A 24,414-nucleotide genomic window follows, 5' to 3' on the forward strand; every position below is an offset into this window, starting at 1 on the left:
CTCCTCTGTATCACTTGTTTGTCTTGCCAATATATTTTCTTCTTTTTCTTCCCACCTTGTCTTTATTTTTCCGATTTCATGCGTTTTTTGCTTCTTTGTTGTTGATTTTTTTCCGTTCTTCACTCTCTTTTGTTCCGTTTCCCTTTCATTTCCCTCCACCATCGCTTCTGTATTCCAGCCTCCCCCACACTATGTCATTCTCTCTCTCTCTCTCTCTCTCTCTCTCTCTCTCTCTCTCTCTCTCTCTCTCTCTCTCTCTCTCTCTCTCTCTCTCTCTCTCTCTCTATTTCTTTTCTTTTTTGCTATATATACATTTTCCATATTTCTCGTTTTTCTAGCCTTTTGTAATATCCATGCTCCTTTCTCTGTTTTTTCTCTTTAATTCTACTTTATTTACTTTTCCCTCTTCTCCACTTTTTTTGTTACTCCTTTGTGTTATTTTTATACTTCTAGTTTCCTCTCTCTTCTATTTTTACGTCTGCTTTCTTTTTCATTCACAATTTTTTTCCTTTATTTTTTCCCTTTTCGTTTTTCTATCAACATTTTTCTTCCGTCCTTTGGTTCTTTTGATTCTGTTTTAGTTGCTTCGTTAGTTTTTCGCACGTTATGCTTTCCCTTCCCTTCTCCTTTTCCTTTTCTTCATTCTTCCTTCTTTATTAATTTATCCTCATTTTTTTTCCCTTCATTCCATTATTCCATCTTCATCCTCTCCTCTCCTTTTTTTTCTTCTTCTTTTTCTCATCATCTTTATTTCCTCCCTTTTCACTTTTCCCTTTCTTTTATTCGTCCTTCAATCGTTTTTTCTCCTTGCCTTTCTTTCGGCTTACTCATTTTCTGCCTTTCTTGTTTTCCTGTCCCTTGCATTATTCTCACCTTCTCCTTCTCTTTCATCCCTTTCTTTGTTCTTTCCTTTTTATCTTTTCCTTCTCGCTGTTCTTTTCCTCTTTGCATTCTTTCCTTATATTTGTCGTCTTTCAGTTTTTCCCTCTTCATCCTTCCCTTCCCTTCCTTCTTTTCTTCTCAGTTCTGTTATTATCCTTTCACTCTTTCCTTTCCTTTTCCTGACCTTCATTCTTTCCACTCTACCCACCCTTTCTTTTCCTTTTTCATTCCCGTTTTCATCATCTTTTTTCTCTTCTCTCTTCTCAATCGTTTTTCACTTTTCATTCTTACTTCTTTTCCTACTTCGACTCCTGTTCTCTCTCTTCTTCTATTTCTTCTGGTCTTCTTCATCTCCTACTTCTCTTGTCCTATTTCTCTTCCTCTTTTCCTTCTGTTTCTCTTTTGATTTTTTTTCCTAGTCCTTCTCTTCTCTTACTTCTATATCTCTCCCCTTTTTCTTCTCCTACTTGTCTCCCACATTTTTTTCTTTGCTACCCCTTCTCTTCTTTTTCTTTGCTCACATTTCCTGTTCTCCTTCTGCTTCTCCTTCAGTAGGATTACACATGAATACTTCAGTTTACGAAATCGTTCCCGAAGAATCGTGTTTGTGGCTTTGTGCGAACTTTGTACATTGCGAAGTTATAAATAAAAGACGTAAAGTTTGGTTTTCTTTTCCTTCCTTTCTTCCTTTCTTTTTCAGTGACACGCTTGGATTGTCTCGCCTCGTCTTTTTTTTTTTTTTGTGTTATCCTGTTACGCTGAATTGACGGGACGGCTTCAGTTGTTTTTGTATTTTTCTTTTTTCCCTCGTTTTCTTTTCTCACAATCTCCTCTCTCTCTCTCTCTCTCTCTCTCTCTCTCTCTCTCTCTCTCTCTCTCTCTCTCTCTCTCTCTCTCTCTTTCTCTCTCTCCCGAAGTATGGTTTTGTTTGTTATTTTTATCCAGTGTATTTCTTTTTTCCTGTTTTATTTATTTCTGGTTTTCTTTAGTTTCCCTGCGTGCGTATTTTTGTGTTTGCTTGTGTGTGTGTGTGTGTGTGTGTGTGTGTGTGTGTGTGTGTGTGTGTGTGTGTGTGTGTGTGTGTGTGTGTGTGTGTGTGTGTGTGTGTGTATAGATGTGCTTGTATCGCTTTCGTTTTTATATTTGTATATTTTTTTTATTTGTGTTCGTGCGTCGATTTCTCTCTCTCTCTCTCTCTCTCTCTCTCTCTCTCTCTCTCTCTCTCTCTCTCTCTCTCTCTCTCTCTCTCTCTCTCTCTCTCTCTCTCTCTCTCTCTCTTTGTTGAGTTACTCACTTTGCATTTCTTTGTTCTTTTGCCATTCTGCGTTTCAAAATTTTTTTTATTCATTGAGAAGGGGAAGGATTTGTGAAAATTTAATGGACTAGTTTCTTTTTTCTTTCTTTCTTCCTTTTTTTTATTACGAGCTTCGAAATTATTCAAGGTTACATATTGTATTTATATGCATTGGATGATTTATTCAGCATATATTTTTGGGTGTTCTTTTTCTTTTTTTTTTTCTTGAAAATTTAGTGACATTTTATTGTACGAGTGTTGTAGGATTTTGTTGCATTTTCATCACTACAGAATTTTGAATTGCATTTTTTTTACAATGCCTGTATATTTTATAATACTGTGGTCAATCTCTCTCTCTCTCTCTCTCTCTCTCTCTCTCTCTCTCTCTCTCTCTCTCTCTCTCTCTCTCTCTCTCTCTCTCTCTCTCTCTCTCTCTCTCTCTCTCTCTCTCTCTCTCTCTCTCATCTTTCCCGTCAGACTTTACTTTTTTTTCATCATCTTTTCATCAACGTGTGTGTGTGTGTGTGTGTGTGTGTGTGTGTGTGTGTGTGTGTGTGTGTGTGTGTGTGTGTGTATGAATCATTCTAGGCGTGTGTGCCAGTGTCCTTTTTGTCAGACAATGTCGAACACGTAATACAAAAATAACGAATAAGTTCAGTATTCAGTGAGGAAACAGAAACAACAAGAAGAGAGAAAAAAAGGAAGAGAGAATATATAGAGAGAGAAAAAAAAAAAAGAATCTCCAGAAAGAAACGACAGATGGAAGTGATCATAAATGAGATTAAGTCGTGATCCGAGACGGCTTCAATTTCTGCTTCATTTCCTCCCGCAAAATTAACTCAATCAACGTGTCTTTTCATTTCCATTTTTATCGCGTGAGAAGACCGAAGTTTTCCCCTTAACCCTAGGAGGGAAACACAAACACACCCTGAGAAAGAGAAGAAGAATGTATGGCAGACCAGTAAAGAGATGATGATGAGGGGGAAAAGGAGAAAGATAAATCAACAGGAAGAAAAGATGAGGAGAAAAGGAGGGTTAAAGAGAAGGGGACAGATACAGACAGACAGACAGACAGACAGACAGACAGACAAACAGACTGGGAGGATAACTAGACGAAGAGGAAATAAGGAAGAGGGACAAAGTTTACCGACGTTTAGAAGACTTGCTTTCTCCATCCTTCTGTTTTTCTTGTGGTTATTTTTCTTACTCCCAGACGGTGCGCTATTTAGACAACCTGATGCAAGGATAAGTTTGCGGGGCGGGAAAAAAACAAACCTCGCAGATAGAAGGAGGGAAGGAAAACACGAGACCTCAAAGTGACGTAAAGGCGCCGGAGTTTGGGAATAATTAGTTAAGAGAAGTTGGTGGTTAGAGTATCGAGTGACTTTGATTTGGAGTTTTTGGTTATTCGGGTTCTTAGGGATGGATGATCTGGCGCATACACACACACACACACACACACACAACCTAAATAAAGAGACAGACAAAGACACACCATAGGAAAGCAGACATTACAATTACGTACCAGATCTGTATATAAAAAAGGAAGAAAATTTCAATCAAACAATGAACGAAGAAATAAGAAACGTGACCCTGGAAGTTTAGGGATGCAAACCCACACCACCACCACCACCACCACCACCACCACTTACCCAGCACTCTCTCGGCAGCCCCCACAATGTTGTAGGTGATTTCATCCTCGTACGTGAGTCTGACGAGGAAGGAGCCGTCCATGTGCACCTCCGCCTCACGCCTGCGGGGGAGGAAAGGTGGACGATGTGAGAGAGAGAGAGAGAGAGAGAGAGAGAGAGAGAGAGAGAGAGAGAGAGAGAGAGAGAGAGAGAGAGAGAGAGAGAGAGAGAGAGAGAGAGAGAGAGAGAGAGAGATAAATAAGAAAAATTTAAAACTTTTAAGTTATATGGGGAAGAAAATGTCAGTTCGATATACAAAATTAGAGATGACAGCAAAAGGAGGAGGAGGAGGAGGAGGAGGAGGAGGAGGAGGAGGAGGAGGAGGAGGAGGAGGAGGAGGGCGACGACGACATTGACAAGGATGATCACGAGGGGGATAGACAAGAGTTTAATTAGGCAAAGGATTACGTATACTTAGATGATGCTTAGAGAGATTGGACGAGGAGGAGGAGGAGGAGGAGGAGGAGGAGGAGGAGGAGGAGGAGGAGGAGGAGGAGGAGGAGGAGGAGGAGGAGGAGGAGGAGGAGGATACATATGAATATATAAGAAGAACATATAAGTGCCACATACACAGAGATGAAAAAGGTAAGTGTACAAGGAGAGAGAGAGAGAGAGAGAGAGAGAGAGAGAGAGAGAGAGAGAGAGAGAGAGAGAGAGAGAGAGAGAGAGAGAGAGAGAGAGAGAGAGAGAGATGTGTGTGTGTGTGTGTGTGTGTGTGTGTGTGTGTGTGTGTGTGTGTGGGAGTCATGCAGTCAGTCAATCAGTCCTCCAGTCAGTCAGCCTTTCTTTGGTGTTTGATTGCATGCCTCGGGGTGACTGAGTGACAGAGTGATTGAGGCAAAAGGCGACTCATAACACAGTCTTGCTTTCTTATGGGAGCGAGTGACCTTCCTTGAGACCCACCGATCCGGCAGCCTCCCCGTGACCTTGGGCTTGGGTTTCTTTCGGTCTTCTTGTCTCCCACCTCCTTTTTGTCTTTCCCACGTGCCCTTCAAATCTCCCCTTCTCTTTTCCCCTTCCCTTGTTTCTTCCACCTCCACTCACGGCTTCCTTGTCTTCTATCTTAATCTCTCTCTCTCTCTCTCTCTCTCTCTCTCTCTCTCTCTCTCTCTCTCTCTCTCTCTCTCTCTCTCTCTCTCTCTCTCTCTCTCTCTCTCTCTCTCTCTCTCTCTCTCTCTCTCATTCTCTCTCTCTCCTTCTTGATCTTTCATCCTTATTTCTTTTGTATTTTCTCGACTCACCTCTTCCTAACTTTGCTTCTTTTTTTTTTTCTTGTTTCTATTTATTCTTTCTCTATTTTCCTGTCTCACTATGTCTCACACTTTCTTCATCTTATTCTTTCTCTCTCTCTCTTACATCCACTTCTCACTCTTGTCTTCCTTTTAACTTTTCTAGATCTTACTCTTTCCTCCTCTCCTCTTATCTCTTTCTGTTTCCGTCCCTCCCTTCCTCCGTCACCTGTCTTCATCTGTCAAGAAAGGAATCTAATCAAGAATCCCTCAGTGTTATTAATTTTCAAGATGTATCTATTTACATATATATTAATTTTATGATTAAATTGGTGAATTAACTTTTGGTGCAAACAAATTTATGAAAAAAAAAAAATCCCAGTCTTGGAAGTTTATCAATAATAAAAATGTTCTTTGCTTTATGTTAGTGTTGGGATTATTGTTTGGTGTTATTGTGTTGTACAGCGTGATATTTTTATTTTATTTATTTTTTTCACGATGGATAACAATCAGTAAGGAATGGAAAATCATATAACTTTTTATCTTACTGCTACACACACACACACACACACACACACACACACACACACACACACACACACACACACACAAAGAAAGGAGAAAAGAAAGAAAACCAGCAATCTTTTACATTTTTGTCTTTATCTCTCTTCCAATCACATTTCTCTATTCCTCATGCTCTTCCCTTCCTTATATCACTGTTGTCCTTTCCGCTCCACCTTCCCTCTTCCAAGTCCTCTTCCTTCACTCCCATTCAAGAACCTGCCAAGCCTTCCACAACTCCCCTCCTCTTCCCATAATCACCCCCCAGTCCGGCACCTTCAATACATCACGTGATATCTACAGTTACAGGGTGTCATAAATTTTCGTTAATCATTTCTTTCTCCTTTCTTGCCTCCTTTCTTCTATCCATTTGTTTTCTTTTTTCTTTTTTTTTGTCCTCATCGCTCTGCCACTTTCTTTTTCTGTCTGTCTGTCTGTCTGTCTGTCTGTTTATATATCAATCTGTCTGCCTGTATCTCTTGTTCGTGTGTGTGTGTGTGTGTGTGTGTGTGTGTGTGTGTGTGTGTGTGTGTGTGTGTGTGTGTGTGTGTGTGTGTGTGTGTGTGTGTGTGTGTGTGTGTGTGTGTGTGTACGCGCGCACCAATATCTCTGGATATCCACCACTATTCTTTACAATCCAATCCAATGAGAAAGATGTTCGTAATTCTCCCTCTTGAGCGGAATGGCAGTGATGAGGAGGAGAGAGAGAGGGAGGGAGGAGGAGAGAGGAAGAGGCAGGGTAAGGGGGAGGGAGGAAGGGAGAGAGGAAGACATCATATTACTCTTTCGATAATGTAGGGAAGGAGGGAGGGAGGAAGGAAGGAAAGGGAGGTAGGAGAGAGAGAGAGAGAGAGAGAGAGAGAGAGAGAGAGAGAGAGAGAGAGAGAGAGAGAGAGAGAGAGAGAGAGAGAGAGAGAGAGAGAGAGAGAGAGAGAGAGAGGGTGAGTGGGTAAGATGAGAATGAGAATTAATCATGATGAGTGGTCTGGTGGAGAGATTGGAAAGGAGCTTCAGGAAAGTGTTGATTGGTAGAAATGGGACCAATCAGACGGCTCTTCATTCCTCCCATGGCCAGGTAATCTAAGGTGCTTCGCGAGTAATTAAATGCATCACCGCCACACGTCCCGTCATTACGTACACCCTTGTTCAGAAATCGAGAAACCTACCGGAATCATTATTAATTTCTTGCGTTTCCTCTCAGTCTTAAATACGTCCCAACAGCAAACAGATTTGTGGTTTAATTAAGAAGTCTAGCATCCTTCCCATATCCTCAAACACCTCTGGTGGCATATCGACTATTTTCAAAAGGCTTTAGTTGAAGTTACACTGATTCTTAATGGTATTTTTATGGGTGCAATGACAGATCAACAAGATTTCTTCATTATTAACAGGAGAAACACGATTACTTTTAGCAGCCTTTAGTTGAAGTTACACGGGTTTTTAATGCATTTTTTTTTATGGTTCTCGTAACAGATCAATAAAATTTCTTCATTATTAACAAGTGAAACACGATTACTTTCAAAAGACTTTAGTTGAAGTTACACGGGTTTTTAATTAATTTTTCATTGTAGTTGTGATAGATCAACATTTTTTCATTATTTATAGGAGGAAAACTCTTGAGAACCAGGCTGATGATCTCTGTGGCCTTTGAAAGAAGTCGTTGTGAGTGAGCAGAGCGTTTCTGAATACGGGGTTTATTACCATTGTATTTGGTGGTCAGTGGTTTTCCTTAATCTTAAGTCCACCGATTTTTCTTGCCATTTTCTCACAAAACCTGACAAAAGGTAGTGCCAGCAGGTCGGAGGACTGGTGATGGATAGGAAAAAAGTGTCAATAGATCAGGGAACTCAAGATTGAGAGGGGAAATGTGTCAGAAGAACAAAGGTCTTAAGATTGAGAGAAAAATAGTGTCAATATAGCACTGGAATTGAGATTGAAAGAGTAAATAGTTTCTGTACGTCAGAGGACCAAAGATTGAAGAAAACGTTAAGCACAGTGGAAGGTGGGGCTGGAAATTATTCACCTTTATTCATTTGTTTACGTATTTATTTATTTATTATTATTATAATTGTTGTTATTGTTGTTGTTGTTGTTGTTGTTGTTGTTGTTGTTGTTGTTGTTGTTGTTGTTGTCGTTGTTACTTTTATTATTACTGTAAATTTAAAACGAAATTCAGCCACTAGCTCTACATGTTCATTTATAACAATTTATTACATACTCAATAGAGGAAGATTTGGTATTTTGTCAGCCTTTACTGTTTCTATTTTAATGATAATACTAACATACTCGAAATATAAACAATTGACCGTATAACTGCTAAAAAAAAAACATATGATACGTTTCTTCATTGGAGTAACCCTGGGCGACTTAGCTGAACCAACTGTATGTACTCGTGAATGCCGTAAATACCAAAATACAAATACAAATACAAACACCAAAAGATTTAAAAAACCCCGTTACTCTTTTCAAAATCAGTGATGCTCGTGAAAATTATGTTCAAGACCTGCACCAGACCATTTTGAAGAGAAGCCACTTATAGGTCAAAATCTTATTAAGTGTGATGAGGTGGGGAGGAGTGGTTTTTATGCTTAATTTTGCTTGTTCGTCCAGTTGTTTCGTATCCTTTTCCAGTCAGGAGGTTACTCTGCAAGCTGATGCAATGTTGTACCGAGATGATTTTGTGGGTAGGAAGTTTCTTGTGGATGTATCTTGGTCGAGTGAGTGAGATCAGAGAGAGAGAGAGAGAGAGAGAGAGAGAGAGAGAGAGAGAGAGAGAGAGAGAGAGAGAGAGAGAGAGAGAGAGAGAGAGAGAGAGAGAGAGAGAATTTCATTAGTATTCCGAGTGTCTTTGTATCTTCCTTTGTAATCATTTCTTTATCTTTCGCTCGTTCTTACTATGTTAAGGTTATCGTTCATAAGTATAACACCGTATTTACTGAGCCTTACAATGCTGTAGGAATCATATTAGAATCACACGGGTCAACAGTTTGGACTCATTATGTAATTAATCTTTGGGGAGTGACAAAGAGAGCGGGAGTTTTTTTGTTTTTTTCAAAATTTTATACCTTTACTCATTTTCCTCGGCACGCAAAAAAGAAGAAAAAAAGAAGGAAAAAAAAAGAAGAAAAGAAGCAAATATTCTGCAGAATAAACTAAACTACATGTAGGAATTATTAACTTGTAGTTTTTTATGTTACCATACGAGTTATCACACACACACACACACACACACACAGACAGTCACATAACAGATAAGGTCTACTAGTTTTTTACTCTCATCCTTCGTTTTTTCCCTGACGCTCTTATCGCTTCTACTATCACGTGCTGCGGATGTATACGTTTGTGTTACCGGAGTGTCGCGAGCCAGTGTGAGCCTCAGCGTGGGGTGTGTTGCTCGTCAGGCGTCCAGTGAGTAGCGTTCTTTGTGGGCGAAATAACTCGATCAGGAAAGGACATCATGCAGTGCTGATTGTGTTAGTGCCAGCTGTGTGTGTGTGTGTGTGTGTGTGTGTGTGTGTGTGTGTGTGTGTGTGTGTGTGTGTGTGTGTGTGTGTGTGTGTGTGTGTGTTCGTCTCCGTTTTTCTGTCTGTTTTTTTTTTTGTCTTCGTCGTCGTCGTCGTCGTCGTCGTCGTCTCTCTCTCTCTCTCTCTCTCTCTCTCTCTCTCTCTCTCTCTCTCTCTCTCTCTCTCTCTCTCTCTCTCTCTCTTTGTGACACACACACACACACACACACACACACACACACACACACACACACACACACACACACACACACACACACACACACACACACACACACACACACACACACACACACACACACACACATCTTTTCCGTTGTACTTAGCTTTTGCCACTGACTTTGCCACTTCATACCAGTGGAGTGTGTTTGGAGGGCGTGTCAACATGACCATTACTGCTCGTCCTCGCATCAGGAGTCTGGCTAACACGCTGTATTAGTGAATGACCGGTATGTATTTCAGAGGTTGGGAATTCTTGTGCCACAAACGTAGTGACATTGTAATGACTGCCTGAATGTTCATAAGCCAGTTATTATAAAAAGGAAAGTGATGTAACAGTGAAAAGAGAAGCTGGAATAAGTTTTGTCGTCTTATAAAATCGGTACTGATGTAGTAATGTTGTATCCCTTTTTCACTCCAGTTTTGGTCGCTGTCTTAGAAACAGCCGCAAAAATCAGTTATGAAAACTATCACATGAGGCTACAATGCTAGAATGCCTTGATTTGTTTTTAAAACGAATATGTAAATATTTAAGACGAGTTTCTAAGCATGTTTTCAGTAGCATTTTCTTTTTCTTATGACAATATATTGACGAATAAGTGCAATTATCATTCCAACAAACACTAACTTTTCACTCACAGCGCCGCTCGCAGCTCTGAGTGAGCCATTCCAGGAGTTGCACCGTGGTTTGTTACGACTTCTTATCGTCTGGCTAAGGGGTGTGGCATCGCTGCAGGTCTTGTGATAATGTAGTGACTAACTGAACTGTCTGTTATACTTCACCCGTGGCACTCCCGTGTAGGGTTCATTTGTGTAACAATAGCACTGCATTGTTCCTCACCCCACGCTAGCGCTGCTTAGGTATGTACATCACAGTTGCGAATGGAAGTGTCAGTTAGTGAAATGAGATAAAGATTAATTTCACCCCAAAAAGCAAGAGTGACAGAGACAAGGCATTGTTCTTATCTTAATGTGCCGTGCAAAGATATGCAAAGCAGCGCGCTTTTCCTTGATTAGCAGGCTGACATTCGTGAAGGATGAACATTGAGTGAATTACCATTGTTTATTCAGATTTGCTTCAAAAGGACATAAAATAACTACTTCGTTTGTATGCGTTTTTGTTTTTTAATTAAATATCTTAGTTATTGCAACATAAGGTGCTGTTTGACCTTTGAGGTTTATGGAGAAGTTACGTCAATATAATCTACGGTGAGTGAAGACGCTCAGCATACACCAGTATCTTGTAACGTAAGACTGATTGAAATGGTGACTCTCTGATGGAAGACTTACCGTTTTGGAATCCCATACATGAATACTTTAAATGTTATGACTTCCCAAGCCTTAGTAAAACGATGCGGTATAAATCTGAATTACAGTTTCGAACTACTGACAGGAAGAGTGATGGAGTGATTCAACCCTTTCAGCAGCCTATCTATGATTTAAGGGTTAGTCAGGTAAGTGATTACGGTCATTAGCAGTTTAAAGGTTAATTACCATTTAGAGAGAGAGAGAGAGAGAGAGAGAGAGAGAGAGAGAGAGAGAGAGAGAGAGAGAGAGAGAGAGAGAGAGAGAGAGAGAGAGAGAGAGAGAGAGAGAGAGAGAGAGAGCATATCGTAAACCAGGTACACACACACACACACACACACACACACACACACACACACACACACACACACACACACACACACACACACACACACACACACACACATACTAGCACCTTAACACAGGACAGGACAACCAGACGAACCAATATCTAATGACACACTACACATAGCATATTCTCGTCCACTGCTGCCACTTCCTAACTCACAGACACTCCCTCCCTAAGACAACTTCCCCTAATCCTTTGACACGCCGCTCATTAGCAGTCTGCGGAACTTACTTGATCTCTTCCCACGTGTCGTCCCCGAAGTTCCGCACCACCAATTGTTCTATGGCATAATTCACGAAGCCGTACTGGGGGAGAGAAGAAAAACGGGTGAATCGAATGATGGAGTAGGAACTTAAATACGAGAGAGAGAGAGAGAGAGAGAGAGAGAGAGAGAGAGAGAGAGAGAGAGAGAGAGAGAGAGAGAGAGAGAGAGAGAGAGAGAGAAGGGAAGAGGGAGGGATAGTGGATAAAATGGGGTATAGTTAATTGAAGTAGGAGGAGGAAGTGAGAAGAGGGTGGTGGAACGGGTAAAGGTCAAATGAAGGGGAATAAAGCGAAGGGAGGAAAAATGAGAGAGAAAATGAGAAAAATGAGAAATGAGAGAGAGGCAGTTAAATGTAAGAAAGTAGAAAAAAAGGGATGAAATGTTCAAATGTAGGAAGAGGAAGGAGGCAAAAATGTAAGGAGAGTTGAAGGAAAGAATAAGGGAAAATAAGAAATGACACATAATGACAGTACAATATAAAAAAAAATCGAATTATTGATTAAAATAGCCATATTTGATGATTTTAACACACACACAGGCACACACACAAACACACACACACACACCATACTTGAGAAGAAAAAAAAAAAAAAACACTAACGTCTGTTCAACCTTGATAGCATCGTGAGCCAGTCAGTCTAAACATGAGGTTCCTACTCAGTATAATCTTCACCGATCAGCGAGTCGGCAGAGGGATGGGAGGACTCGTGGGTAACTCGAGTGAAAAGACTGAGCTATGGTGGCCAGGTAGGTGGGAGAGGGAGTAAGCTGGCAGGTAGAGTCCAGGTAAGCATGGTAGGAATTCAAGGGGAGCGAGGAACCGGTGTTTATTTAGCGTATGCCTTAAGCTCCCTCATGGCACTCTCCCCCTCCATCATGGCACCCACAGAGACTTTCCCCTCTAATAATCACTCCAGTGGTACGTTTGATTAGATTTGGTTATGTTAGATAGGTTAGATTAGGTTAGGTTAGCTTAAGTTAGATTATGGTAGATTAGGTTATGTTAAGTTGGGTTGGGTTATGTTAGGTTAAATTAAGTTAGGTTAAGTTAAATTAGGGTAGGTTAGGTTATGTTAAGTTGGATTAAGTTAGGTTAGTTTTGGACAGGAAAATTTACCATTAAGAAATTTTTTTTTAGGTGATATTTTCATGAAGGAATTTACTTGGCATGAAATGTACATAAAAGCTTTATATTTATTTTTTGTTTATTTGGTGTCGTCCTCTTTAAGCAATGGTGCCTTTCGTGGTTTTGGCTTCACTGCCCTTTTTCTATTTTCTTTTTCATTTCGGGATGGAAATATATAGGCGAGCGTATCCGTGTGTTGTGCATGAAAGCTTGTGTTCGTAAAGCCCTTGAAGTTTGTGCTGCATGAATGAGTCTCGACAGTGCTTTTTTTTAATTTTTTTTGTGGGTTCGTCATATATTTGTTTAGTTTCGGTCTCTCTCTCTCTCTCTCTCTCTCTCTCTCTCTCTCTCTCTCTCTCTCTCTCTCTCTCTCTCTCTCTCTCTCTCTCTCTCTCTCTCTCTCTCTCTCTCTCTCTCTCTCTCTGAATGTTTATGGACGAATGCAAATTAGGATAATATGGGGAGGGAGCGGCGGTCGTGATGGTGGAGGTGGTGGTGATGGTGGTAGTGACAGTCATGGTGGTGGTGGTGGGGAAAGAGTTGGGTAATATTGAGGTGGGATGGACAGCGAGGCAAGAATAGTCGCTGTTGAGGATGTAGAAAAATAACTCGGGAGCAGCGCCTGTGTAAAATAAAAAAAAAAAAAACTGCAGAATCTAGAAATATTGAAGAGAAAAAAAAAAAAAAAGAAGAGGAAGGAAGATGGGCATAAGAGGTGTTAGAACAGGAGACGATTTATAATGTAAGAATATCAGTGGAGGGTGATAACGAAGATAATACGATGATGAAGATAAGAGGAGGGACAAAAATAGCAAGCAAGTTATGTAAAAAGGGAAGAAGAACGGACAGTGATAATGAGAAGGAAGGACGAAAATAGTGAGAGGAAAAAATATTGAGGGAGAAAGAGAAGAAGAGAAGGAGCAAAGCAGCAAAACAAGGAACAGGAAGAGAAAGAAGAAAAAGAGAAACCAAGAGGGAAAAAACGAGGAAATAAAACGAAAAGAAAATAGAGTAGGAGAAAGAGATGATGGTGGTAGTGGTGGTGGTGGTGGTGCTGAGGGGAGGTAACACAGAAATACAAAGAGATAACGTGTAATATAGTAGGGGATTTTGGGGCTTACTGGCAAGACATCTGCTGAATAACTATACAGGGCAATCTGAGTAAAGAAAGGAGGTGCACCACAACAGAACCTCCCTTCCATTCCCCAGACCAATAAAAAGGCGGCGGAGAAAAAAAAAAAAATATGGGTGGACAAAAAAAAAAGACACGAAAAACAACTCCTCTGGAAACAAAACCGTAAAATCGTCCGACGGGGAAAAATAAATTGGGTTTTGGTGAGAAAAAAATAATGGTTTTTGATTAAAGAGTTGCAATGCGTCTTTTGTTTTATGGATAGTTAAAGGAAAAAAAAAGGTTACTGTTTTCATTTGTATTATTAGTATTATACATAAGGGTTAGTAATATATAATACATAAGGGTTAGTAATGTAGTATTGTTGTTAGTTTTTGTATTTGACTTTCTACATTTATTTATTTATTATTATTTTTCTTTCACGAGCCCAAAAGACCACTTAGTCTTTCCTTCCTGTAAAAAGAAGAAAAACAGATTAATGAAGAAATAAAAAGGAAATAAATAAATAAATAAATAGATAAAACAAAGTGGAAGAAGGATTAGAATGATTTAGAGGTACGTATAAGTAGAATAACGAATGAGGAATGAATACAATAGGAAACACTGAGTGATGAATGCGAATGGTATGACAAGAAACAATGAGATAGATCGAGAAAGCGAAAGAAGGGAGTCTTAAAAAAAAAAAGGAGAGATACACCAGTGCTCAAGCTCAAATAAGAAAACGAGGAAGGAAAGGAGAGATGAGAGAGAGAGAGAGAGAGAGAGAGAGAGAGAGAGAGAGAGAGAGAGAGAGAGAGAGAGAGAGAGAGAGAGAGAGAGAGAGAGAGAGAGAGAGAGAGAGAGAGAGAGAGAGAGAGAGAGAGAGAGAGAGAGAGAGAGAGAGAGAGAATAGAAAAATGAATAGAGGGAACCAAAAAAAAAAAAAAGACAAAGTAAAAGGGAAGGTGAAGAGAAAGAAACAAGAGACGAAGAACGAGTGAAACAAATCGCAGAAAAAAAAAGAAAAGAAAAAAATGAAGATAAAGAGACAAAAGACGAAATACGAATGATAGAAGCAGCAGAAAAAATACAGTAAAAGAAAGAAAATGAAAAAAAATCAGGAAACGAAAAAAATATAAGTGACGCAAATAGCAGAAATAAAAGTCAGAAACGAAAAAGAGAGAGAGAGAGAGAGAGAGAGAGAGAGAGAGAGAGAGAGAGAGAGAGAGAGAGAGAGAGAGAGAGAGAGAGAGAGAGAGAGAGAGAGAGAGAGAGAGAGAGAGAGAGAGAGAGAGAGAGAGAGAGAGAGAGAGAGAGAGAGAGAGAGAGAGAGAGAGAGAGAGAGAGAGAGAAAACTGGCAGAAAGAACAAGAGACGAAATGGAAATAGGAGAGCGCAAGCCACACCAGTATCAGTGTTTTCTTGCTAACAGGCAGGTGTCTTCTCGTCCTTCACTGGGATAAAGGAATACTACCTCTTTATCTGGCCAGTATTTTCCCATCATACACCAAACTTTCTCACAGATAAACAAGTACGTGTTGGAGGGAGGTCTTTGTTAGCAGCCACGTATCACTATCTTGAGGCTGTTGCATTTGTTGTTTGTATGTTTGTTCGTTGTTGTTGTTGTGTTGGTGGTGGTGGTGGTAGTAGTAGTAGTAGTAGTAGTAGTAGTAGTAGTAGTAGTAGTAGTAGTAGTAACAGTAGTAGTAGTGGTAATTGTTGTTCTTTATTTTGTTTTTATTTCATTTATTTTCTTCTTTTTCTCTCCTTATTCCTTATTTATTTGTCTTTTCCTTATCCTCCTCCTCCTCCTCCCTCTTCCTCCTCTCTGGCTTATTTTTCTTCTTTTTATATTTCTGTCTTGTTTCTTGGTATTACACAACAGTTTAAAGTTGTCGAGAAGTTGTAATTTAGCCTCCCTTTGTTTCTTTATTTCTCCTTTTTGTGGTAAAGGATAAGAAGACACTGATAAAAGTTAGCGTAACAAAGATGCCCTTAAAGTTGTAGTATAGAATTTTTTTCCCTTTTTTTTGATGTTTTTCTCTGTGTTACATTGCATTAAAAGAAAAAAAAAACAGAAAAATTATAAAATGTTATCCATAAACGTGTGATTTAGTGTTCTCTTCTTGTCTACATTTTTCTTCAGTTGTTGTCTATTTTCGTTACTTTTTTCTTAATATAATGCAGAGAAAGAAGACAACGATGAAAAGGCACACAGTTCTCGTAAAAGTAGTGGTGATTTATGTTTTTTTTTAATATTAAGACCGATAAAAGTTACTTAGTCGTTCTTAATAGTTATGATATATTATTTTCTTAATACCCTCATTTTTTTCTTATATTACAGGGAAGGAAGAAATAACACGGATGAAAATACAAGATAAAAGTGAAGAAAACAAGGCCCTGTGTACCTCCTTCTGTAAGTAAGTCACGGTATTCTCTTAAGTTTCTTCTTTCATACTGCAAGATACCAGGACACTAAGGAAAGATTACACAACGCACCTTAAAAAAAAGAAAAACTCCCGTGTAATCCTTTCCGAGAGGTGCGGCATTTTAAGTTTTCTTTATATATATATATATATATATATATATATATATATATATATATATATATATATATATATATATATATATATATATATATATATATATATATATATATATATATATATATATATATCCTTTTACTTGAAGGCGTTCTAAATTTTATTTTGCTGTGGAATTTATTTGTTATCTCCCTGACCGCCTTGAAAATAGGAAACACAAAAGAGAATGAATATTATATGTGATGAGAAGATATTGGGTAAAGACAGTGTAAAGCAGAGTGAAAAAAGAACAAAGTGACGGACATAGAAAATAACATGAAAAGAACGCCATTATATTAAAATGCTCTAATGAAAGTCAAGAGTACAAGTTTAGTATAAATTCGAAAGACGCTATCAGCGGTAAATAGAATGATCATGTAGGTGACACGCAGCTTCATTCTTGCTCTGTAAAGTTTTGTAGAATTACTCAAATGAAAATAACAAGTGTTGAATGATCATGTTGTTCTATTTTTTTGTGATGTAATTCAGGTTTTCTATTTTTGTCGAGTCAGTTCCCTTCAATCTTTCTTCCATTACTCTCTATATGTGATCCCGTTGTTGTGGCGTTTTAAGACCAGTCAGTCAGTCTGTCAACCAGCCAATTAACCAACCAAATTATTTTCGATCTTCCTATCCAGAAACATAAGAAAAATAAGAGACTGCAAAAGACAAGTTGATCTATACACAGCAGCTCCTAGACACTCAAAATTTACCACTTGTCACCATCATCTTTATATTTATTCAACCTCTTCTTGAAGCTGTCTAATGCCTCTGCACTTGCCACGTTCTTGCAGAGTTTGTTCCACTCATTTACATCACGATAATATCTGGTTCTGTGATATTCTTTCTCTTCATTTACCTTCAATTACCTTCCAGCGGTGACCTTAATCTTTTCCCATTAACTTCCCTCGTCGATTTAGTTTTTTAAAACACCTTATCTTTCCGCAGTTTTCCTCCCACCATTATCCTCAAGTCACTTCTTGCATTTTTTATTTCCAAACTTTCCTCGTGAATCCATTTTTATTTTCCCCTCTTAAGAAACCTTGATTCCGTCCTCTCATTCTTCTCACACTCTTTCCTCTTCTTTCATATCTATCTCCTTTGCGTCGTCTTTCTCGTAACCTGTCCCACACTCCATCAGTATTCCACCTCGAAAGCATGTGAAGAAGGTGAATCTTAAGTGGAGTGGATGGCTGAGTGGCAGAGAAAATAATATATATTGAAAAAACAAGGCAAGGAACGACACCTCTCTAGAGACGCGCCCCTCTACCTGGCGGAGTCTCCTAAGATGTCCTCCTTCAGGTAAACAATTTCGGGAGTGCGCAAAACAACTCCCTTGGGGCACCTCAGCCTGACGAAGCTGACGGAAACTGGCCCTGTCTCGCTGCACAGACAGACAAATAGACAGGTGGATAGACACAGATCGACAACACACACACACACACACACACACACACACACACACACACACACACACACACACACACACACACACACACACACACACACACACACAACATCTTTCACAAAACACATGAGAAGGGAGACAGGAAGGACGGAAGGAGAGGTAGGAAAGGAGGGACAGAGAGGAAAAAGGGAAAGAGGATTACCAGCCAGAATAGATTTTTGACCGGCTCGTGGGAAAATAATTACTGGCAGGTGAGTGGGCGGGCAGGTGAGGTATTAAAAAGTGGAGCGTTAGCCTTATTAAGTGGGCAGGTGGGCGGGCAGGTGGGTTAGTGGTGGGCTGATGACTGGTGGTCTGGTTAGCGTTTCAATTTCGGCGTTGGATAAGAGGCCGGGACAAAGTGATCCGTTAAAGGGAAACAACTTGATTACCTTGGGTTAATTACTTCGTTGCTCAGGGAAATAAACGGTGCCAATCTTAGGACTCATTTTTAGTACTTCCATGAAGGAGGAGATGTGGTAATGGAGAGAGTTCCCGCGTGTTGGATATTCTGTGAACGACGCGGGTGTGTGAAGTGTGAAGTGAGTGGTGGTAAATGAAACAGCAGGTGATAAGGATTAACGTAGAAAAGTGCTGATATTGGTGTGCGATGTGCAAATTGAGCTTTTATTGAAGTGATCGATACGTTAAGTGAATTAAAGAGGATGAAATAGATAGTAATAAACGGAGGAACTGACGGTAGTGATTAACGCTGAAAAGGATGGATATTGGCAGACGATGCGCAAATTAAGGGTATTTATTAAAGTTATTAAGTTGTTAAAGGAAATTAAAGTGACTGAAATAGGCGGTCATAAATAGAATAACTGATACTAAACATCAGCATTAAAAAGAATTGATAGTGGTAGACGATGTGCAAATGAGAGACATTCGTTAACGATGAAATATTTTACAATCAATTCATAAAAGTAAATAAAAAAACATAAATAATTAGAGAGGTGATGCAAAGAATCTACGTTTCAAAAGTGACATCAAGCAAAGTAAGAATCCTAGCGTAATTATATTTGTAGAAATCACGAGGGAGAAACATTAAAGTATTAATGAATTAGTAATGAGAGTAATCAGGTTTGTGAGTTGGTCATTAAGCTAATTATATATGGAATTATCCTTACAACATGAAATTAATGCAAGCTGAGGGTGAACGCGCGCCCGTCTGTCCACTGTCGGGCTGTCTGCTGGTCATTAAGTAAATTGATATGCAGGAATTCATCTTATTACGAACACAATTTTCATATTAAATCCGATATGTACGTCTGGACTACACATGAAACAAATTTTTTTTAATATAATATGCTTCTGAGCAGAATCAAATTATTGTTGTTGTTGTTGTTGCTGTTCTTTTGTTGTTGTTGTTGTTGTTGTTGTTGTTGTTGTTGTTGTTGTTGTTGTTGTTGCTGTTGTTGTTGTTGTTGTTGTTGTTGGTGTTGTTATTGTTATTATTCTCATAAGTATTCCTACTACTACTACTACTACTACTACTACTACTACTACTACTACTACTACTATTGCAACAAACTACTATCACAATAAACTAGTATCATTATTGTCATTATTGCCATTATTTAAATACTGAAGATGCCACCGGTAATATTATGCACACGCAATGCCATTTTTTAAACCTCATAATACCCTCCGCCTCATGCTCGGCGCTTCATTTCACTGTATTCAGTAATTTCGTGCACACAGGTGGCGTGGGTTTTCCTGGCCAGCGACATAACAAAACATAGAGGGCTTTGAACGCAGAGTTTTTTCGTCCCCCACGAGCTTACCGCCACTGCCTCTTACAACACTGAGTACTTGGGCGCCCACGCTACCTCTCTCTCTCTCTCTCTCTCTCTCTCTCTCTCTCTCTCTCTCTCTCTCTCTCTCTCTCTCTCTCTCTCTCTGTGTGTGTGTGTGTGTGTGTGTGTGTGTGTGTGTGTGTGTGTGTGTGTGTGTGTGTGTGTGTGTGTGTGTGTGTGTGTGTGTGTGTGTGTGTGTGTGTGTGTGTGTGTGTGTGTGTGTGTTTGCTCTGTGTCTGCTTCTCTCTCTGTCTATCTACAGTCAACCTGCCTGCCTGCATGCCTGCCTTTCTGTTCATCTGTTTGCATCTCTCTCTCTCTCTCTCTCTCTCTCTCTCTCTCTCTCTCTCTCTCTCTCTCTCTCTCTCTCTCTCTCTCTCTCTCTCTCTCTCTCTCTCTCTCTCTCTCTCTCTCTCTCTCTCTCTCTCTCTCTCTCTCTCTCTCTCTCTCTCTCTCTCTCTCTCTCTCTCTCTCTCTCTCACCCATTCCTCCTTTCAGATCACTGAATGAATGACATGACAATGAACTCAGAGTTATGAATGGAGGCAGGTAATTTATCACACCTGGTTAAGAGAGGCACTGGTTTGCTTAAATGTGGCGTGTTGAAGTTTTTTTTTTTTTTAATCTTTACTTACGATTCTTTTATATTCCTGTTGAGATATCTGATAAAAAGTAATCCCTTCAATAATGTAATTGCTTACATTATATATAATTTTCATATCACCGCTTCTTCTTAAAGTTGGATTAAAAGAGGAAGTCCTAGCGGCCTCAATGCTCATAAATCTTTCCACAGTTTTAAAGCTCCGGGTTAACTTTTCCTGGTGCACGTGTATTTTTCTTTCGAAAGTAACAAGCGTGATTTTACTAACTTTCCGTGGGTAAAATATGTAGCTCAAGGAAGGATCAGTTTCGATTTGATGCCCTGAGCTGAACAGTTTCGCGTGGGGAAGTTATTTTAGATGCGCCGCGTATTTTCTTTGGCTGATCAAATCGCTTTATAAAGGTGACGTTAAGGTGATAAATTTTACTGTGGCCTTGATTCAACACACGGGCAGGTGACAGAGGTGAGCGACAGTGGTTGGGAGAAGTTTTGTTCAACAGTTTACTCATTACAGGGGCTGATGTTCATGGTGAAAAAGATTGTGGGGGTGGTGGTAGTGGTGGTGGTAATAATAATAATAATAATAATAATAATAATAATAATAATAATAATAATAATAATAATAATAATAATGGTGATGATGAAGATAGCGGTGATGAAGATGATAAAGATGATAATACTGAAGAAGATAGCAGGGACGATGATGAGAATGGTGTTTTTGTAAAGCGGAAATAAATTCTGATACAAGTAAAATCTCGCTGTCATTTCGGTAACTTTGCCTGTTTCGTTGCTGCACAATTTTTTTTTTTTTACTTCGTGAGATTAATGTGTATTAACCATTACTGTATACCATTTCTATTAACCACTACTATATACCATCAACTGAAAAAGGAACAGGTGGTATTAACATTACGCAGCACAGAGAAATACACTACTCTTAAGTTGCCCTGTGTCAAAACTCTGTATTATATGGAACCAGAATCGAGGTTATTGTGATCAGACCCAAAGTTGCATAGATCAGATTTCTCGCTGCCTGAAAATCTACATAAATTAACGTGATAGTAATCAGTTCAGTCACGAGGTGAATGTAGAAAATTATAGAATGTTGGGAAACTTGACGCACACTTTGTAATAAGCCTAAAGCCGCGGTGGAAATCTTAGTGTACAAACTTTGCAGGGGATAACTTTAGTCTTTAATTATAGTTTACATTTTTTTTCCCGAGGAGGTGAAACTAATTGGCCCGCATACGAACACCCGGAATAAGTGTGTGGCCTTAGGGGGAACTTAGCACGCTCCATGTTGCGGGTTTATGGGACAGCAGATCATGGGGTTTCTGCAGTGGTTTGGAGTTAAGGCAACATTTTTAATATAGTAAAGAAATGTAGAATGTATATATTTTTTGAGGACTAAGGAATGTTACGTCTTGTTTTCTGAATACTTAAGATACATATTCGTGATTGAAAAAAAAAAAAACTGGTAAATATCAAAAGGAAAAGAATGAAGGTTCTGTTTGCAGCATTGTAAGGAAATTCCGAATTCATACATTTTAGGAATGACACTTTTCTACAATCTCTCACACCTTCACTGAATACCTGCAGTGATTTTTTTTTTCGTAATTATCACCAGAAGCTAATAAATAATATATAAAATTTATGGAAGTTAAATCAGTTCCAAATACTGCAAAAAAATCTAGAATAGTTTGATTTAAGATGTCAATGATTTCAATTTGTTAATGGTAGTGGATGCCTGCAATACTTCATCGTAATCTCCGCAGCTGGAAAATATCATGAAACTAATGAGAGCTGAATCACATTTAGAATACTGTTAAGAAATCTAGAATCCAAGTATTTTAGAGCTGAGAATAATTACTCTCTCTTATAATATTCCTGAAAACTTACAGTAGATTTCGTAACATCAGTAAATAGTCAGTAAATATGAAGTTCATGGAGATTAAGTCCAAATTTTGATACTGGAAGAAAATCTAGAATAGTTTTATTTTATAGGTTAGGAATTTTAACGTCTCATATTTTTACTGAATTCCTCTGATACATTTTCATGATTGATAAAAAAAAAAAAATAAATAAAAAATAAAATAAATAACATTTATATCAAAGAAAATTTTCACAATGAAGTACTGCGAAGGGGTTTTGAATCGTTTTTTTTTTTTTTATAGGAGGGGATGATAAATTTTACCATCTCTCACATTTTCACTACCTGCTAATATATTTTCGTAATTTATTCAAGTAAATAAAGATATCATGCCAGATAATTGCTATAATTTATGTGTTTTCAATATCACCACTGTAACGAAATTCCGCATCAACGTCCCTGCTTCCGTAATGGTCTGTTATGTGCCATTATAATTATTACTCTTATCTCCGCCATTACTGCAATCATTATTATCAGTAAACTCACCGACATGATTCACGATACTTTTATTACGGCCATTATTATGCTCACCTTTGTTAGCATCATTGTCATTATTATTATTAAAGAATGTTAATGACACCAGAGTGAAAAATGTTAATGACGAGAGAGAGAGAGAGAGAGAGAGAGAGAGAGAGAGAGAGAGAGAGAGAGAGAGAGAGAGAGAGAGAGAGAGAGAGAGAGAGAGAGAGAGAGAGAGAGAGAATTACGTACTTCATCGAGGGATTTTAACGAAGACTAAGTAGTTTTTGAAGGAGATAAAGGGAAAAGACGATAACAATTCGAGCATTTTTTTCATATTATGAAAGCTCCACACAAACCATGACCTCCACGCTGTGATGAAAACAGTCTAGATGAGATATGAAATGTGTAGCTGCATAAACTGAATGGAGTTTATATTCCCTTGTGGCTTTTGGGTGAATAATCTATATAGGAGGTAATGAATATAAGTATAAAATCGGTCTTTTTTCTGAGTTTGTCTAGAATCTACTCCCGATTTTCTTGAATACGTAAATAGTCCCCGTAAATGATAATGCTTGTACATAAAGGTGACGTAAATAACGCTTGTTTGTTCAATATATCCCGGAATTTGTTAAGCGTAGTATTGGCAAATATAGCTAAATTATGATACTGTATTGTTTTTAGCAGGGATTTACTAATTCAACATTCATATTTATTCAGTGCAGCGCTGTTATACGTTCTGTTTAGCCAGCCAGGGGAAGGGGACGGGACCTATTCGCTGCATGTTGTCCATACTATTATTATTATTATTATTATTATTATTATTATTATTATTATTAGTAGTAGTAGTAGTAGTAGTAATAGTAGTTATTCTTAGTAATAGTAATAATAATGATAATGATAATAGCTTGACTTCGTTTTTCCTTCATTTAACTAACATAAGGAAGGAAACACATTCTTAGATTTTTTGTAAGAGGCAAGAAATTTTTCAAGGGCAGACTCACGCATACTTGGGTCACAGAGGGGCAAGGCAGGCTTGAGTTTCGGCCAATTACCGCTAATGCACCGTAAAGAAAACGAGCTAACGGACGAGAGGAAAACGCTACCTGTTAACCTTGCCCTCTCCCCCCTGCCCCCCTAAAAAAATGGGAAAAAGAGGAAAAGAAAAGAGATATTAAAGAAAAGTGATGGAAAACAGAGCTTGTCAGAAAAAAATGCTACCTCATAAAAAGGTAAAAAAAAAGGAAAAGAAAAAAAAAACATTAAAGGAACGTAAGGAAAAAAAAGTCTTGTAAAAAAATATAATCACGAAAAGTATATCCAGAGAGAGAGAGAGAGAGAGAGAGAGAGAGAGAGAGAGAGAGAGAGAGAGAGAGAGAGAGAGAGAGAGAGAGAGAGAGAGAGAGAGAGAGAGAGAGAGAGAGAGAGAGAGAGAGAGGCGAGGGGTGAGGTAGGGAGAGATAGGGAGTTGAGGGAGGGATGGGAGATGAAAGATGAGAGGTATATATAATAGGAAACAATCCCAGTCGCGGGACATCAAAGAAAACACATGCAAATCAGAGTCGAGTCGAGCTTAGGGTGGAAGAGGAAAAAGTTGAGGCAGAAGAGGAGAAGGAGGAGGAGGAGGAGGAGGATGCCTGTCTAATAATAGTAACAAGAGAGCATATAAACAATCCCTTCTTTTGGAATATATTAACCCACCAGCGAAAGTAAACGACGTAATGACACCATGATAATACTTTTGACCGCAAGACAAAGGAGAGGGAGAGGAAGAGGAGGATTACGGGAAGGATAAGGAAGGAAGATAGAGGGAGAAGGTGAGATGGGGGCTACAAGGCAGATAAAGCACAGAAACTATTCCTAAACTATCATAAACTATTCTGAAACTATTTCTAATTAGTCCTTCAGTCTCGTTTATCTTCCTCGCATGGGTATGTGGAAAAACAGGTGAAGCAGAAGCCGCCTCTGATAAACAAAAGGGAAGATTTGTATAGAATGTTGAAAGTAAAGTGAGTTTCTATTTTTATATATAACTTCTTGCCA

The 24,414-nt window shown here is 38.8% G+C and overlaps 1 protein-coding gene across 2 annotated transcripts in view; it reads right to left on the bottom strand.

Moving 5' to 3' along the window:
* The window catches only part of LOC135103545 (guanylate cyclase soluble subunit beta-1-like), an 86,483-nt gene that overhangs the window by 54,871 nt on the left and 7,198 nt on the right, over positions 1–24,414 (bottom strand). The window contains exons 2-3 of one of the 2 annotated variants that reach the window (XM_064009966.1): positions 11,283–11,356; positions 3,829–3,929 (exon numbers count right to left, since the gene is read on the bottom strand). In XM_064009966.1, coding sequence (XP_063866036.1) covers positions 3,829–3,929; positions 11,283–11,356 — 175 coding nt within the window. The remainder of the gene's footprint in view (positions 1–3,828; positions 3,930–11,282; positions 11,357–24,414) is intronic. The other variant, XM_064009967.1, reaches the window with a different exon arrangement.

The sequence above is a fragment of the Scylla paramamosain genome, chromosome 9, assembly GCF_035594125.1.
Source record: "Scylla paramamosain isolate STU-SP2022 chromosome 9, ASM3559412v1, whole genome shotgun sequence".
NCBI lineage: Eukaryota > Metazoa > Arthropoda > Malacostraca > Decapoda > Portunidae > Scylla > Scylla paramamosain.